The sequence below is a fragment of the Melospiza georgiana genome, chromosome Z (assembly GCF_028018845.1).
Source record: "Melospiza georgiana isolate bMelGeo1 chromosome Z, bMelGeo1.pri, whole genome shotgun sequence".
NCBI lineage: Eukaryota > Metazoa > Chordata > Aves > Passeriformes > Passerellidae > Melospiza > Melospiza georgiana.
In genome coordinates, this window is record NC_080465.1 from 49,030,292 (window position 1) to 49,046,234 (window position 15,943).

Sequence of the window (15,943 nt, forward strand, 5' to 3'; positions counted from 1 at the left end):
TCTTCCTGGCTACCAAGATTGAGAACAACTCTGTGAGATACATTCTCATGGACAGAGTACAGCTAGGACCAAGAGAGGGGCTCCAGAGAAGGGGCTTGATCTGGGGTGGGGGGGAATTCCATCACCACCCATCCTCCTAATTGGTTCTTTTTATCAATTATGCTAATTTCCTAAAACCTATAAAAATGTACTCGCCCTTGTGGCGGTGGGCTTTTTTGGACATCTTTCCAAAACTGCTCCTGAAGACCTTCAACAAAGGTCCACTTTTATATTGCCTCCCATATTAAAATTCTCTTGAGTTTCATTTCTAGTTTGGAAAAGGCAACAACATTAGTGTAGGTAATTATCTTGACCAATCTGAAACTGTGCTGGACCTCTTTAGCATAAGCAAGGCAAGGGAAAGGGCAAACGGGAAAGAGGAAAAAGGAAAGGGGAAAGGGACAGTAGGAATGGAGAACTAGTGCCTTTTTTTACAGTGTTTGCAATGACCAGAAATACCTTTTTCCAAGTATGACATAATACAAATATCTGATTTAAAAGATCACAGCATGTTCTTCTCATTATCATTAGATCTTCACATCTGGTAGATACTGAAGCCACAAAAATGTGTTTGCTTTTTTCCCAGATATCTGTGCTAAGTTACAATCATTAAGATGATTGTAAGATAATTCACCTATAAGAAAGAGTGAATTAACACAGTAGTATTTTCAGTCTTTTAATTACCAATTGGGATCCTAATTTTCTTGAACCACCCATGCAATATTGCTTCTTTAATGGAGTAACACAATTGGTATTTTCTCATTGTCTGTTAGTATTGACATCACATTTTGTTTTGTATTTCCAGTAGATCTGAGTCAGTTCATCAGTTGCACTCTCAGAACAACAGACTTATAAAGAAAGAAGGACGATTCAGCATGCTGAACCAGATCTTCTCTTGCAAAAAGAAGAAAGATGATCAGAAAACCAGTCAGAAGGAGAGAAGCAGGGATTGGTATCCTGGAGAAGAGTCCTCAGAAGTAGATGATATCATCACCCGTTTTGATGGCATTGTGAATAAAAATTGCAAAGACATTCCAGATGCATGTAAGACCACCCCTGACTTTGAAAGAAAGAGCACAGACACTAAGTACTTCATAGCGGAAAAGAAGAAATCAGTATGTCAGGGACTCCCACCCATCACCACCCAGAGCTTCCCTCCAATCACTGCAGGCAATTCCTTCCTAACTGCTTCCCAGAGCAAAATGTCAAGCTTCTCCTCCAGCTCCAGAACCCACCATTTTCCATTCAAATCTCAAAAGAGTAGGGGTGAGCACAACTTGCTGGACAACACAGACAGCTGCCAGGCTTTGCTGGATGGTCCCTGGAACACAGATTCTAAACAAAGGCTCTCTTACAAAGTCTGTACTAGGACTTCTTCAGACAAACTGATGAATGGCTTAGACTCTGATAGGTCTCACCATGTGCTTTTGTGCCCTCCCTGCCTTCCCTCACTTCCCAGTTCTCCATCAGGTAATTTTTTTTCTTCTCTATATCCTAAATTCTATAATATCTACTCATGTAGCAAATTGAGCCAGAAAAAAGTAGAGATTAATAACTTTTCTGTTTTAAATTTTTTTCAGTGTCTCCTTTATGTGGCCATCACAGATAGCATGTGGGTGGGACATCAGTTGGAAGCTGAAAAGAATTAGGAGAAATAGGAGATTTAATAGGTCTGATGAGCAAGCAAAAATGCAGGTATCTAGGAAGTATATAAGGCACCTGAGCAATAAGTGCCTCCACGTAATATGTATGTGCTTTGTGAATTGCACATTAACACCCACTACCGCACCTGCTCCCTTGTGTCCACATCTAGTCCTGGATGTAGGTGTGCAAGGGAACAGTCTTGCCCTCAAATCTCTAACTGTGCTGAGAGCTGCTTCTGGATCCAGCCAAGTCCAGTGCCATGCTGGACAGCTTTATGCCATGCCCCCTTACCCATATAGTTATATTCTGACTCCAGGCTGCAGTGGCACCTCTTCCCACCCTAAACACACCCTGAGTGCCAGCTCTGTGGTCTGATGTGCTGTTCTTATGGTTTCTCCAAAGCTGAATTAAGGTTGCTAAATTTACAGAGCTGGGACAAATGCTTTTATGCTGTGGTCTGGAAGTTGTAATGCAGCAGTAATGAAGCAGAGCATTAGAATTCTAAGGTGAACTTGATACCAGAGTTTGGCTGGATTTGGGATCTAGTATTTTGTTTGACTCACGTCCATGTTTAAATGAATCTGCCTGGCTGGCCTGCATTCTGGAGTTTACTTTAACATATCAGTGTCTCCAAATTCATCTCTTTTGGGATTAGTCCCCTGCCAAAATTAAACACATCTAGCATACCTTCCAAGCTCTGCAATATCTAACTGAAAATGAAGCAAGCAAAAGCAAACCCCAAACTTCCAGTATACCATTAAAAGGAGTAAAAATTTTACAGTAAGTTAATCTACACTTAGCCCAAGAGACATGAGCCCTTACCCTTCAGTGGAAAGAGGAGTGAACAGAAACCCTGAGAAGAGCCCCCAGTTAGCTGCGTGATAGTGCAAACTGTTCTGAAATCTAAGTGAAGTGAACTACAAAAAAGCAAATCTTTGCACACAGGTCTGACAACTAGAGCAGAGACATCAATTTCAGAATGACAGGCCATTATACATACAATGTGCAAATAAAGGCTGAAAATAGGTTTTGGTGTAAAAAGGAGCTACTTTAAAAGTGCCCCTTCCTGGATGCCAGGCCACATTCCTGAAAGCTTAATAGAACTGCTCCAAAGGTGTCACTACTTTTTTACAATGCACTCTTCAGCTGCTTACTCAACCATACGAGCCCCAGACTCCACATGCCCAGCAATGATTGCTCCTGCACGACTCCTTCCACACCAGATTCTGCAAGGTTCAGCTCACATGTGGAACACACGAATACCTGCAGGGCTACTTTACAGCCTCACTGTAATAGGGTACAGGGAGGCTAAGATATTTGAGATCATTGAACTTGACAGCAGTAGCAGAAATGAGTTCAAGCTGGATAAACCAAACTGGAGGGCAGCTATTTCTGGGAAAAATTCCTGTTGGAATTTGCTAGACTATTTATACATTTGATATGGAAGTAACTACCATGTTATTTAAAACATGATTATAGATTTTTCTTAATATTGTAGTATACTACAGTGCTAAGAAAATGGCTAAATCCTGTCTGCTCTGGACAGAAGGATAGGTGGTTTTCCTGGAAAAAATGCTTTTGTGGAAAACCTTTGACAAAAATCTAGTTGTTATAATGGGAGCCATCTTTGAATGCCCAAATGGAAGGTAAGTTATCTTATTTCTGACAGTTTGTTATCTCTCTCAGAAAATAAAAAGCCTGAATCTTCTTTAAGTCTTTTCTTTGTACCAACTCCATTTTAAAATTTAATACCATTTTCCAATCATGAAACTATGCCTGTAGCTGGCAAAAAGGACCTTCCTCTGAAACATGTGAATTAAAATTCTCTACGGAGGAAGAGAGTGTCTGACAGGAATGCATTGCACAACACAGATATTGTCTCACATTTCTTCATGATAAAGAGATCTCCTTATCCCTCTTCATGCCTATGTGTGTGGTTTAAATCTATCTGCTCCTGTAATTAAAGCCACCTGACTTTTTGTGAATTAGAACTGCATTTACTGTATGAGATCCAGGGCTCCCAGGTCTCCAGTGTGCTGTGCCTGCAGGACTTACAGGGATCAGCAGCAAAGTCTGGTTCCAGCCCAGCCAGCAAGGCTGTGCAGGCTGCCCTCTCTCTGAGGAAAAATATCTTTTGTTGGTTTTTGTTGGCTTATTATTGGTTTGGGGGTTTTTTTGGGGTTTGGGTTTTGTTTTGTTTTGTTTTGTTTTGTTGTTTTGTTTTGTTTTGTTTGGCTTGGGGGTTTTTTGGGGGATTTTTTGGTTGGTTTGGTTTTTTGGTTTTTTGTGGATTTTTTTGTTGTTTGGTTGGGTTTTTTAATTGATTTTTCTTTCTTTCTGCAGGAGACTTAGCTGAGGGGGGAAAAAACAACATCCGGTTTTTGAAGACACTGAAATGTTAATACTTCATTTCTCAATTCATGACTGGGGGGGACTACATGTAATTTCCTAATCACTGAATATCTAGGCCAGGATTGTGGGTATCAATATTCTAAGAAAATGCAATTTTAAAATTCCTCTCTGTGTTGACACAGAATGTTGATTGTCTTGCATGACCATGTCTATTGTCAAAGTCAAAGCTAATTTTTGTGCTCACTTGCTACAAAGGCATCTGGCACATATATGTGTCAAAGCCTTTGGAGGTTTTTTGTTCTATTATCTGTACTCCTGGGAATGAAAAATGAGTCCATTTACTAGCTGAGCATTACCACTCACACAAAGAGGAGAGGTTGCTGTGTGTAGCAATGAGAATTACCTTACTACTGTGCCATTGGTTTCTCTCAGAATTACTGCCCTCCACTGAGAAGAGCAAAGACAGTCTATATTAAAAACTGTCAAAATTCCATGAGAGTTGGCCACCCACAGTACTGAGCTAGCATCAAAAATCTGAAGCATTTACTTATGAGCTTTGCAGTCATCTCTTTTTGCAAAAGGTACTCCCATCTACATTCTACAGGGAAAAAGAGTGGAAGTAGAAAATTCCAAGTGATATGGGTAACAGGAGCCTGTCTCAAGTATAAGACAGCTCTGAGACCCCTATCACCCACTTGTCTTTTGGGTTACTAAATTTCCAGATGTAAGATGATACTTTATTACAGATTTTATTACAGTACCTTCTGTTTACTTGAATAGGTAATGTAAAAAATGGGCTATTATTAAGTTTATGGTGGTATAAGCAGTATGGTATAGTTCAACAAGAAGCATTTTTTGGCTAGGAAAGCAGAGCAAAGCTGATCAGTGTGGCTGTCACTTTCTCAAATTTAAGAACCAATTTACTCTGAGACATTCATCATAACATTAACAACTTTTACGCAAAATACATTACTATGTGGTTCACCTTCCTAAATGCAAGGAAAAATTAAAAGAAAAAAATACAGCCTCTAAAAAGACCCAAATGTAGTCCTGCATTTTATAAGAATGAAATTGGTTTTTTTCCATTTATTCAAAAATAACTGCAATCATAAATGTGCTCTTGGGGACAGCAAAGATGATGTTTTAGAGAGAGAAAAACTGTTTTTCCAGATGTTACGTGAAACAGATAGAAAGGAAAAGTAGAAGAAAACTTCCACTTGCTGCCAAAACTTTTAACAAGGATTCTTTTCCAAGCATTCATATAATCCTTGCAAACATGATTATGTTTTGTACCATTGTTTAGCTGACAGATATCCCATTTATGAAATGAACATATCTCTTGATAGCAACAACTACCTCCCATCATCAAAGCCATAATGGTACGTACACAATAAGCTATTAGTTCTCAACATAAGCATCACAGAAACCAATATAACTTGAATTGCTCTAATGAGAGCAACAAACGATTCTCTGCTATATTGGAATTGATATATTTAGTCCTTTGTGCAAAGTGGATGCAAGGTCTATAGAAGAAATTTACCAACTAGACACTAGAGATATTAAAAAGTAAAACACAGGGAAACCAGACTGAAGTCTGTTTCTGTTAAGCAGAGATTCTTCATGCAAGATTCTTCATGCTTTAGCTCAAACACATCAGCTTAACCACAGGATCCAGCAGACTGACCCAATGTCTATCAACTGTTGTGGCTTTTAGACCAGATCCTTGCTCCATGCTGGACTGAAGGCTGCACTGTAACATGGACCAACATCACAGTAACTCCTTTCACACAGAATCTGTTTAGTCATCAACATAGTTACAGCAGCCATGACAGATACTTCTGTGCACCTTTAGAAAACTTTTAGAAAACTGTTTTTCAACAGCTTTATCTTACACAGCCCAACAACACATAGGTATTTTCAAGTACCAGCTGCAAAGCCAGAAAGGCAATTAATGTCATTCCATCTCTTCCTCCTGCTTAAGATGTCCTGCTACATCCACCCCGTGTCTCCCCTTGTCCCTGTGTGCTGACAGAGCATATGCCTGCACTTCAATGAGCTACGTTGCAAAGCCATGCTGGATGAGCAGCTGCTTGACAAGACATCCCATTACATGGCTCATCACAGACTTGGTGATAACATGAAAAATAATTTGAGGGACTCAAGCATCACAGAATAAGATCAGCTCACGAAAAAGATCTGGTAAAAACGTTAACTTGGTGCTTGAGTTCCTACTTTTTTCAGTATTAGACGTGTCCTTTATGCAATGAAATGCATTATATCATCTAACTTACTGTCTTTTTTAATAGTATTAGACCTAAGTTAACTTTAATCTTAAATAATGACATGCCAGAATTAACCAACCTTTCCTTTTCCAGTATATACTCTGCTTGATGAAAATGGTACTGCCATAAACATGGTTTTATAAGGATCAGTATAGCCTTCTGTCAGTTATGATGTGCTTTCATCTGCAAAAAAACCCCTTCAAAGCTCATCTTTACTGCTAATAGCTTTCAATGTCCTTTTCCAACCAGCAGTTGAACTCTGATTTTGTTTTAATACTTATAAAGGCTGAGACCCTATCAGGACATTTTGAAAACTAAAGCTTCAATTTTAAGATCAAATCATCTATTTGAATAATTTTACAGGTTTAGATTCCGAAGATTCTTACAGAGACCTAGCTAATAAACTGTGACCATTTTAAGACCTAAAGCTATATTATATGAGAGGAAACTATAAGGGTATATGTGCAGGTTGTACTCAATCAATCAGCCCTTTTTGTGAGTTAAAGTGAACTACGCAACAGCTTCTTTTTTTTCAGTCAGTGGTTTCTTGTTATTACATATTTCTGAGAAATACTAAGTAAGTTTTCTTTTCTGGAAGCCAGAAATGCACAGTTCACCACACTAGTTACAATTGTTTCCATTATGATTTTGTTTTTCTTTCACAGGTAGAAGTTTTCGACAGATGTCCATAGACCAACACAAAGTGAAAAATGTTATATCTGTACAGAACAGCCTAGCTCCAATACCCAACCACAGTGCTCACAAAAGTAAGTACAGACAAGTGTCAGTTACTGTATCACACTGCATGCCTCCATCTGAGTGCTTGAGAGAGGTTTCATGTTTGTTTTCCACAGCATCATGGAATGGCTGAGGTAGGAAGACACCTTTGGAGACTGTCTGTCCATCCTCATGTCCACAGAGAAGTCACCTACAGCACATTGCCTAGGATCACACCAGTTTTGTTTTAAATATCTCTGAGAATGGAGATTGAGACTACACACTTTATCTGTGTCATCTCTCAGTGTTTGACTACCCTCAGAGAAAAAAGTTTCTTAGTACTGATTTGTGGCCATTGATTCTTTTCCCTCCGTAGGACTCCACTGAGAAGAGTCTGTCTCCTTCTCCATTACTCCACACAATCAAACATTTATACATATTGACAAGATTCTTTGAGCTGCCTTCTCTTCTTGAGGCTGAACAGCCCCAGCACTGTCAGTCTCCCTTTTAAGGCTGACACCGCAACCCTTTAGTCATCTTCATTGCCCTCCATTGGATCTGTTTCAGGATGTCCCCCTCCCTCTGTGTAGTGGGAGCCTCAGAACTGGACTCAGAACTCCAGATGTGCCTCAGCCAAGCTGAGTAGAGGGGAAGAATCACTTGTCACAATCTGCTGGCAGTGATCTTCCTGAAATACACCCACGGATGCCGTTGGCTGTATTTCTGCATGGGCACATTGTTGGCTCATGTTCAGCTTGGGGAAGCAGTGGTCCCAAGGAGCAGGAGAGCTTCACCCCACTTCCAGAGTCCCAGCAGAGTGTCAAGACTGGGATTGTTCCAGGCTCTTGTTTTCTTCATACATAGGCATCAGCCCTACTCCCAGCAGCATCCTAACCTCACATTCTTGTGCTCAGTGGATACTGGATGAGGATTTACAGTTTTCTGACTGTCATCCTGTTGATCAGCCAAGTCCAAAAGACATTCAGATCTAAATTTAAGATTCCCTGCAACGTATAATCTGAATGTCAGAAGCAATTCTGCAGTAATGACAATATTGCTAGAAAATAGGCAGAGACAGCCTTACAGGGACCATCAGATTGGGTGGGGATATACAGAATCCTGTGCTGCTGCTGTTTTCTACATGAGACAGGAAGAAGAAAAGGTGTTTGAATTACTGAGGTGGTATTCTCTGTCTGCTCAGAAGGAAGAAAATAATTTAATTGCTTTTGATTGCTCTTAAAATCCTAGGTCAAAGCATTCTGGTTTTTAAGCTTTCTACTCCTGTTCTCTGTGTCTTCTAGTTAAATCATAGTTGTAAGCAAAATCCTTAAAAAATCTTTCCTAATAATTGTTGTTCTTGCATTAATTCATTCAAGTGGTCAAGAATTTAGTTCTAAACTCATGCCAAAAACTGTTTTACAAATAAGATACAATTGTCACAATTAAGAATCATGTTTTTTTAACTAACACAGCACATTTATCCAGGTGCCATTAGTGCTTGAACATTAGTTCAAGCCAGTAACAGAAAAGCAAAGTTATTTGAAAAATAAACTGTATTTCTTGTTAACACAAATGACATATTTGCTCATGAAGCTTTCTAAATTACTGTTTCAAAGTCTCATCTCAGTATGAGATTTCACACTCATCCTCCATCCAGCCCTAAAAATGTTATCCTTTTGACATAGCCTTTATCCAGGTAAAGTGCTCCAGCAACAAAGTCTGAGTATAAATATTTGTGTTTTCTCTAGTATTTTTAATACACAAGATGTGTGTTAAAAATACACTAAGAAAAAAAAAAAAAAAACACCAAAAAAAAAACCGCTACCAGGAAGTTGGAACAATAAAATAAGCAAAAACTAGAATGAGAACCGAAACTACTCTGAAATAGAGAAAGAAGAAGTATCTCCCCCCAAAAAGGAAGGGCAATGAAAAAAGAAGGAAGAACTTTTTAATCTCTCAGTAAAAATGTTTTAAAATACACATTAGAAAGAGGAAAATAGGAATGAAACAGTAGCCTGGGAAGAGTACTTGAGTGATTTTAATCAATAAATTCTCACCCTTCAGATATTCCCAGGGCCAGAGATCCCTCACATGACTTCTTGAGTAGCCTCAGTGCAGACTGCATCTCCTATTCTGCAGGCTGCTGCTTCATCCCCCACACACTCTTTCTATCTCATCATGCAACACTTCCAACACCCCCTGGAAAACAGACTGTCACACACTCCCCACAAAGTGCCAGAAAAAATCTTCAAAAAAATATGGAACTTCTAGATGTAGTTAAGAAGGTCAGATATTTCTGGAAGCATCAGAGGAGACAACATGTGTCTGATACACAAAAAGGTGACATTATTAATTGCTGGGAAAAAAAACACCACAACAATAAATTCAAAAAACAAACTTGAAATCTGTTTCTATAGGTCATTTAACAATATTTTCTGGAGATCTGTTGTTGTTTTTTGCCATTTTTCATCGTAATTTGACGTTTCTTCTTTCCCAAGTTAACAGCAAAGCATTCCACAAAGCACCCACACCACTGCAGAAGGCCACTGTTGTCCAGTGCTTGCAAGGGAGGGGAGTCTAAGACTCATTCTTCTGTTGGACTCCATATTCCTTGGGCAATGCCTTTCTGACAGCCTTGTTTTTGCCTCTGCAGTTTTTAATAGCAGCCACTCCAGAGTCTCTGCTGAGTGGAAAAGGCTTCCTGAACCAGTAGCTCCTGCTGTTCAGGTCTTTGGTGACCAACTCTGCCCTCTGTGTGAATCATTAATGGTGCTTTTCCTGTGTGTAGCTCCTGGGCCCTTAAGGGCTCTGCCTCCCACAGATGCCAGCTCTGGGTCCAGGCTGGTGTGTTTCAGTACATGTACTAATACTTGTCATTATATGCATTGTTTCAGAGCCATCCATGTACCAGCCCTGAAGTCCTAAATTGAATATCCTAAACTGAGCACAGTATGTGGGACAGTGTGGAAGGCATTGGTGTTTGGATTCTTTGAATGAGCATGAGTTTGTGATGGCTGCTCAAATGTTTATGATTTGCTGTCATGGGGCTGAAGTTAAGCTACAGTGGTTTTGGCCTACTTAAGTCCATCATTTAATGCTTTTAATGATGTACATAAAGCACATAAGGCTTTATAGATATTTTTCACACAGATGTGAACTTTGAATATATTAACATATGACTATGTTCCAAAGAGGGACACAAGTAAGCCTCTCAACATTTGCTGAATGCACACCAAAATTTCAGTGAACTCAAAGTATTCTACCACATGCCAGAAAACAAATGGGCTCATTTATTGTATATAGCCCTCCCAGACTCACACAAATTCAGCACCAACTAAAGCAAAGTATTAATGATTTGGGTGTTTTTTATGGAAAGGAGAAGAGATTTACTGAATTTCTGAACATGAATGAATCTTAAATATGATCAATGAATTACAGTACACAATTAATTACTGCTGGAGGCCAGGCAGCTGTAGTAAACACTGTCTGCTCAGGTAATCACAACTTGAATAGTAATTGAAATTAGCTTAAAAAGAAAAGAATCTGCCAAGTTTCTAAATCCTCTCTATAAAGATCCTGCTTTGGCCTAAATCCATACCTGGTAAGCTTTAGAAAAGTACTGCTCCTGAAAAATAAATAATCAGTTATTAAATTAGTATAAGGTGCATGCCACAGTGGATTATGACAAGAACTTTAGCCTCTTTTGTACCATGTGTATAGTTAGATAGATAGATAGATAGATAGATAGATAGATAGATAGATAGATAGATAGATATAGATGATATAGGTAGATAGATAGACAAATATATGCAGTGAGGGCCCACAGCCAACATTAGAGAGGTAGCATTTATTTTCAGTGGGACAAATTAAATGAAGCACAAAATTTCCAGCAAGAACACTGAAGAGGAAAGTGTTAATAGCCTTTCAGATAATTCATCACAAATACACAGATGGAAGGAAATCACAAATACAATGAGAATGCAACCAACAAAAAAATGAATGTAAAGAATTGCAAAATTCTGTTGCCAAAACAGAGATGATATAGCTCCAGAAAGAACTCTTTATGTGCTTAAACTATAAAAAACAAAACTGTTTGTATACAAAGAGCTTGTGAATAAAACAAAGATCAAATGAAAAGAAGCTAATGCAATTCACGATAAATTGACAGCACAGAAAAATAGGTCTACAATTTTGGCTTTGAATTCTCCTTTTAAAAAAATCAGGGAATCAGTGAGTTGTCTGAAAGAAGGATCCTGATAATTTCAATTTAAAGAAACTACAGAACTATATTAGCTTAGAAGCACAAACAATGTTACACTGATGACTGTGAGCTGGAAATTAGGCATTATCTAAAGCCACAGTTTCTTAAAAGTCAACAACAGAGATACATAATGGGTGTGCCTCTCAAGTGTTTTGGTGTGTCTTGGTGTGCTACAGGGTCATGGGCTACTTTTGTGGCCCATGAATAGTAGAGCATGTGTGGACTTTTGTTTATGATTGACTGTGCCTAGAGGAACCCAGACACAACATCCCACATTCTTCATTTCATCTTCTTTAGATTTTTTATCAGCATTTACCTTCAGCAATAGAGCATTTTTGTTGGAAATAATATATTCCCATGGAACACTTCTGTTGCAGTCAGTCTGTGATTTCTAATGAAAAAAAATATTGTGAAAATTTCTCAAACAGACCAAATCTCCTCCAGAAAAATTATGGGTTCTCTGCTTATCAAAAGTGAATTTTTGAACTTTTCAAGACTTGCTGGTCACTAAATCAAAAGTAAATCACTTAACACTGGAGTTGTTTCCTTCAGATGAAGATAATCCTTGCCAGGCTTATCTTCATCTGAATACAAAAATACAATATTTTATTAGTATTTTGATCACATTTTTAAAGTACAGGCTTGAGTACACACAGTAAGAGACAACAGTTCAAAGGAAGTTGCAAAATCATTTGTAAAAATGCCATGCTTTTCACTTTCTGTGCACTTTCTCTTTTTTCCTATTTCCTCTAGTTCAGCTGCCATCTCAGGATGCTAGGAAGTTTAAGTCCGTACAGACTGGTGCAGTTATTTTCCCACCAGCTCCAGTCTCCAGATCTCCGAAAACAGGACATTCTCAGAGTCAGATCCTCTATTCTCTCCTGCCTGGTCTATCAGGAGAACATCTAAAACCAAGCTGTGTCCTACCTGCTATCCCAAACCAGAAGAAATCTAATCCTGAAGAGGAGCTTGAGAAATCAGTTGCCAAATCAGATGCTGAAAATTAATTAATTACAGTGGCCTAAATTAGTTGAAATATGTCCAAGTGGCTGCTTAAAAGATAACTTTATAGTTACTGTTTAAAAGATGACTTTACAGTTAAATCTCATTAATTTGCACTAATGATGGAGCATAACAAAAACCAAGGTAAGGTAGCACATAGCAAAAGCTGCGCTGTGTGTGTATATATGTATATGCATTTGCATTAAAATTTTCATTTATGATGAAATTACTTAATCAACATCTAATGTGTAGTAAATTTATTTTGTGAATGGAACCCACCCTCATAACATGATTTTGTTTCAGCAATGTGCTGTTAAGCCTTTCACAGAAAAAAGGAACAAAGAGTAAGGTTTTCTGCATGATTTAAAAGTTGAAACTAGGGAAACAAATTGACAGGGCTTCTCTGTAATTCGTAAATGCAAAGGTGCTGATTCTGATGCTGTGTGCTGTAAAAAGAATCTTTTTAAGATTGAGAAAATAAACTCAAAATAAAAGGCAGCTTTAGCAATTGAAGTCTTTTGTTTCTTTGTTTTTCACACATTTTCTAAATTGTAAGTTTGTGGGTTTTGTGAATTCAACAAGTTAAAATAGTACAACGAAACACTAATTACTGTGGAACAGACAGACCTTTAGCATGTACTGTTCAAAACTGTTCATTTCACAGACAGATTTACGTCTTATTTAATTCTCCATACTCCTCAGTGACAAATATGCAATTGTGTACTGTTATATTTATAAAACAAGGGTTGCACAGTCCTGAGTTTTAGGCATTGTTTCACTTTGATCACTGAACTGGAGGAAATTTTAACTAGACTGCTGTTCAGTCAAGAACCTTTACAAGTGGTATAAGCCTTTAACTAAACATTGCACAAGACTGTCCTTTCCTAGAAGCTAACAAAGATGACAGCGTCTGCTTGCTTCAGGGTTCTTATCTAAATCTTGCTGCAATTGCTTTAGAGGCTTCTCTGCTTCTGATTATAGAGGGGCTGTGGGCTGGGGGAGGTTGTCCCTTTTTGTCACACTTTTGTATCACCACTTCTAGTAAGCTGGTCCAAAATTAGCTCTACATCAGCAGCTCATTCAGCAAGGACATGGCACTTCTACTTATCTCTAGATAAATGTCCTATTAGCTGTACAAACATTTATTTTGCTGTGTCACAGTAAAAGACAAATCTGACATGAAGAAGAAGATAATCATGTTCCAGTAGCTGCAGTTTCCAATTTCCTTGCGCTAACGACTGTAAACAGGATGGCTGGTGGCTGTCAGAGACAGTCCCAGAAAGAAAAAGCAGAGCACAACAACAGCTGCTCTGATGCAACACAGGGAAGAGGGAACTTTTGCACACAAATAAAATAATGTTTTATTTTTAAACATCTCACCCAAATGTCAGGGTATAAAGCTCAAATTCAACAAGTGATGTAAACATCTAGCTTCTTGATGCAAAACATAAGAGTAAAAAGCTCATGTGCTTGGACCTTCCAGACAACTATTCCCTGAGGCTAAATGCGAAAAAACACTGCATGACAGATGCATGCACTTTTAAAAGAAAAATCAATTCTGGCATGCTCTGTCTTTGCACCTGAGCCATCCTGTTCAGGCCAGCCTCACTGAAAAGTCCAGAATTTCTCCTGCAGTATAGCAATATACAAATATATATATTTGCTCCACAAGATCAATGGCTTAGCTGCTCTCTCTGCTCTACAGAGCCCCTGACCTTCTCTGCTTGAAACTCCACCTTTGCAAATCCCAAAATCTCTGTTCTGACTTACGCCACTTTGTACCTGTGTGGCCTCACACAATAGACAAAGGGTTCATAAGTTATTTCCTAGAAACATTAAAGATTCAGCGCAGACTTTATGCCACTACTTGGTAAAAAGAAAATGGTGTTGTTTTGCACAGGTTGCACAGATTGCACAGAAGAGAAGGGAAATCTAATTCCTACAGCTCTGGCCGTAACAAGAATGAGGTTTGTCTTCACAGAATGAAAACCTAAAGTAACCATTCTGGCAGAAATAAATTATCTTTAGTTCAACAAACTGATTGGGAATGGGTACAGCATGTGGAAGTGAGGGAAGACCAAATGGCACAACAAGGAAATCCCAGTGAGGTCAAACATTTGTAACTCTTTTGCCACATTAGCCCTTTTCAGTGGGTATGGAAACCATGCCTTTAGCTATCTACTGGAATGCCCCAAAAGAGTCCGGTCACATGTTGCAACTCCAGATTTTCCTGAATAGAAGGGGATCCTCATTGTTACTGCTGGATTTGAGAGAGGAGGTGGATCTCTCTCATTTCTTGCATTAGCCTGCATATCCAGGGTCCAGGAGTCCTGGGCTTCTTAATGGCTACCATGAAAGCTGTGGTGGCCCTCATTTTTTTGCCAGCTGCTCTTCTATGCTGGAGAGGAAGATAGTCTGTGTTGGCTTCCCATAGAAGCTTGAACAAATTTAAAATGTTTCCAGTATTACAGCAAAAAAGAAAGTGAGAGAAATTCCCCTGTGCCTTAGGCTAGATACTTCCATTCCCAGAAAAGAAGCAATCAAATTTCTGGTTTTCCTGTTCAGCAGTGTTTTGTTAAGGCAGCATGGGTTCACAAAGCTGAATAATGAACAATTTCTGATCAAACATAACACTGTCCTTAAAATTAAATTCCTTTTAAAAAATGTAAAATTTCAGGTACAGTCACTTGTCATCATGCATGTTACCACTGTCTACACAATATACTTGTGTGACAGAAAGCAGGTGCTAGGTGGATTTTTCCTATCATTTACCCTTTTGTTCCTCATCTTCTTCTCGGAATTAATTTTTTTGGGAGGGCTATGCCACCCAAGAAAGGCTTTTTCAGGAAAGGAATGCAAATCCAATTGCCTGTTCAAAGGTAAGCATAGAATACAGCTCTTACCTGAACAGAGACAGTCTTAGGAGCTGGAAATCTGAGTTAAGATCCAGCCCACTTTTCTAATGTGTTTTTTCTGTAGACTGCCAATGAGGAGGGAATTTGTGATTAACCAAATACAGATCTCTCAAAAATTAATTCTCATAGAAAGCATTAAAAGTTATTCTCAGAAACATTCCCACCAGAAAGTATTCTTATCTTTTGAATTTTGTTGCCAAATTCTACAGTAAAGGAACATGACAAATTAAGGTGAAGTATTTCACTTTCAATGGAGAGCAGACTGTTGACTGCAGCATACTGCATGAAAGATAACAAATGAACCAATACCTACTTAAGCTACTCTGACCTCTTGCTCAGACCTTTCCTGGAAGATAATGGCAGGGGAGACAATAAAAGGCTAACGTTGTTGATTAGCAGTTGCCAAGAAATGTCTGGTTGGTAGGTCATGACAGCTTTTTTTTCCCCTCTGTCTAATGATTAAATAATCCTGGCACATACTTCTCTGACACTAGCTGAGTTTAGAGTGTGAAGTATTCAAGTGTCTGCGGAGTTCAGCTTGGCGCAGGGAGCTAAGAAAATATATATGCACAAAGGATAAATTTTCTGAACAAAACACAATCTATCACCTCACTGGCATAGGCTCAACATTCCTTATACCATTCCTATAATTTCAAAATGCTTTTAAAAGCAGCCTTTATTCCGGTGGACCATTTTCTTATACACTCATACTGAATGGACTGGTCCACTCT

The 15,943-nt window shown here is 38.7% G+C and overlaps 1 protein-coding gene across 1 annotated transcript in view; it reads left to right on the forward strand.

Annotated features, from left to right (window-relative positions):
* The window catches only part of ANKRD55 (ankyrin repeat domain 55), a 46,788-nt gene extending 33,990 nt beyond the window's left edge, over positions 1–12,798 (forward strand). The window contains exons 9-12 of the mRNA XM_058044114.1: positions 845–1,509; positions 4,027–4,080; positions 6,983–7,084; positions 12,049–12,798. Coding sequence (XP_057900097.1) covers positions 845–1,509; positions 4,027–4,080; positions 6,983–7,084; positions 12,049–12,302 — 1,075 coding nt within the window. The 3' untranslated portion in view covers positions 12,303–12,798. The remainder of the gene's footprint in view (positions 1–844; positions 1,510–4,026; positions 4,081–6,982; positions 7,085–12,048) is intronic.
* Positions 12,799–15,943: the final 3,145 nt, after the last annotated feature.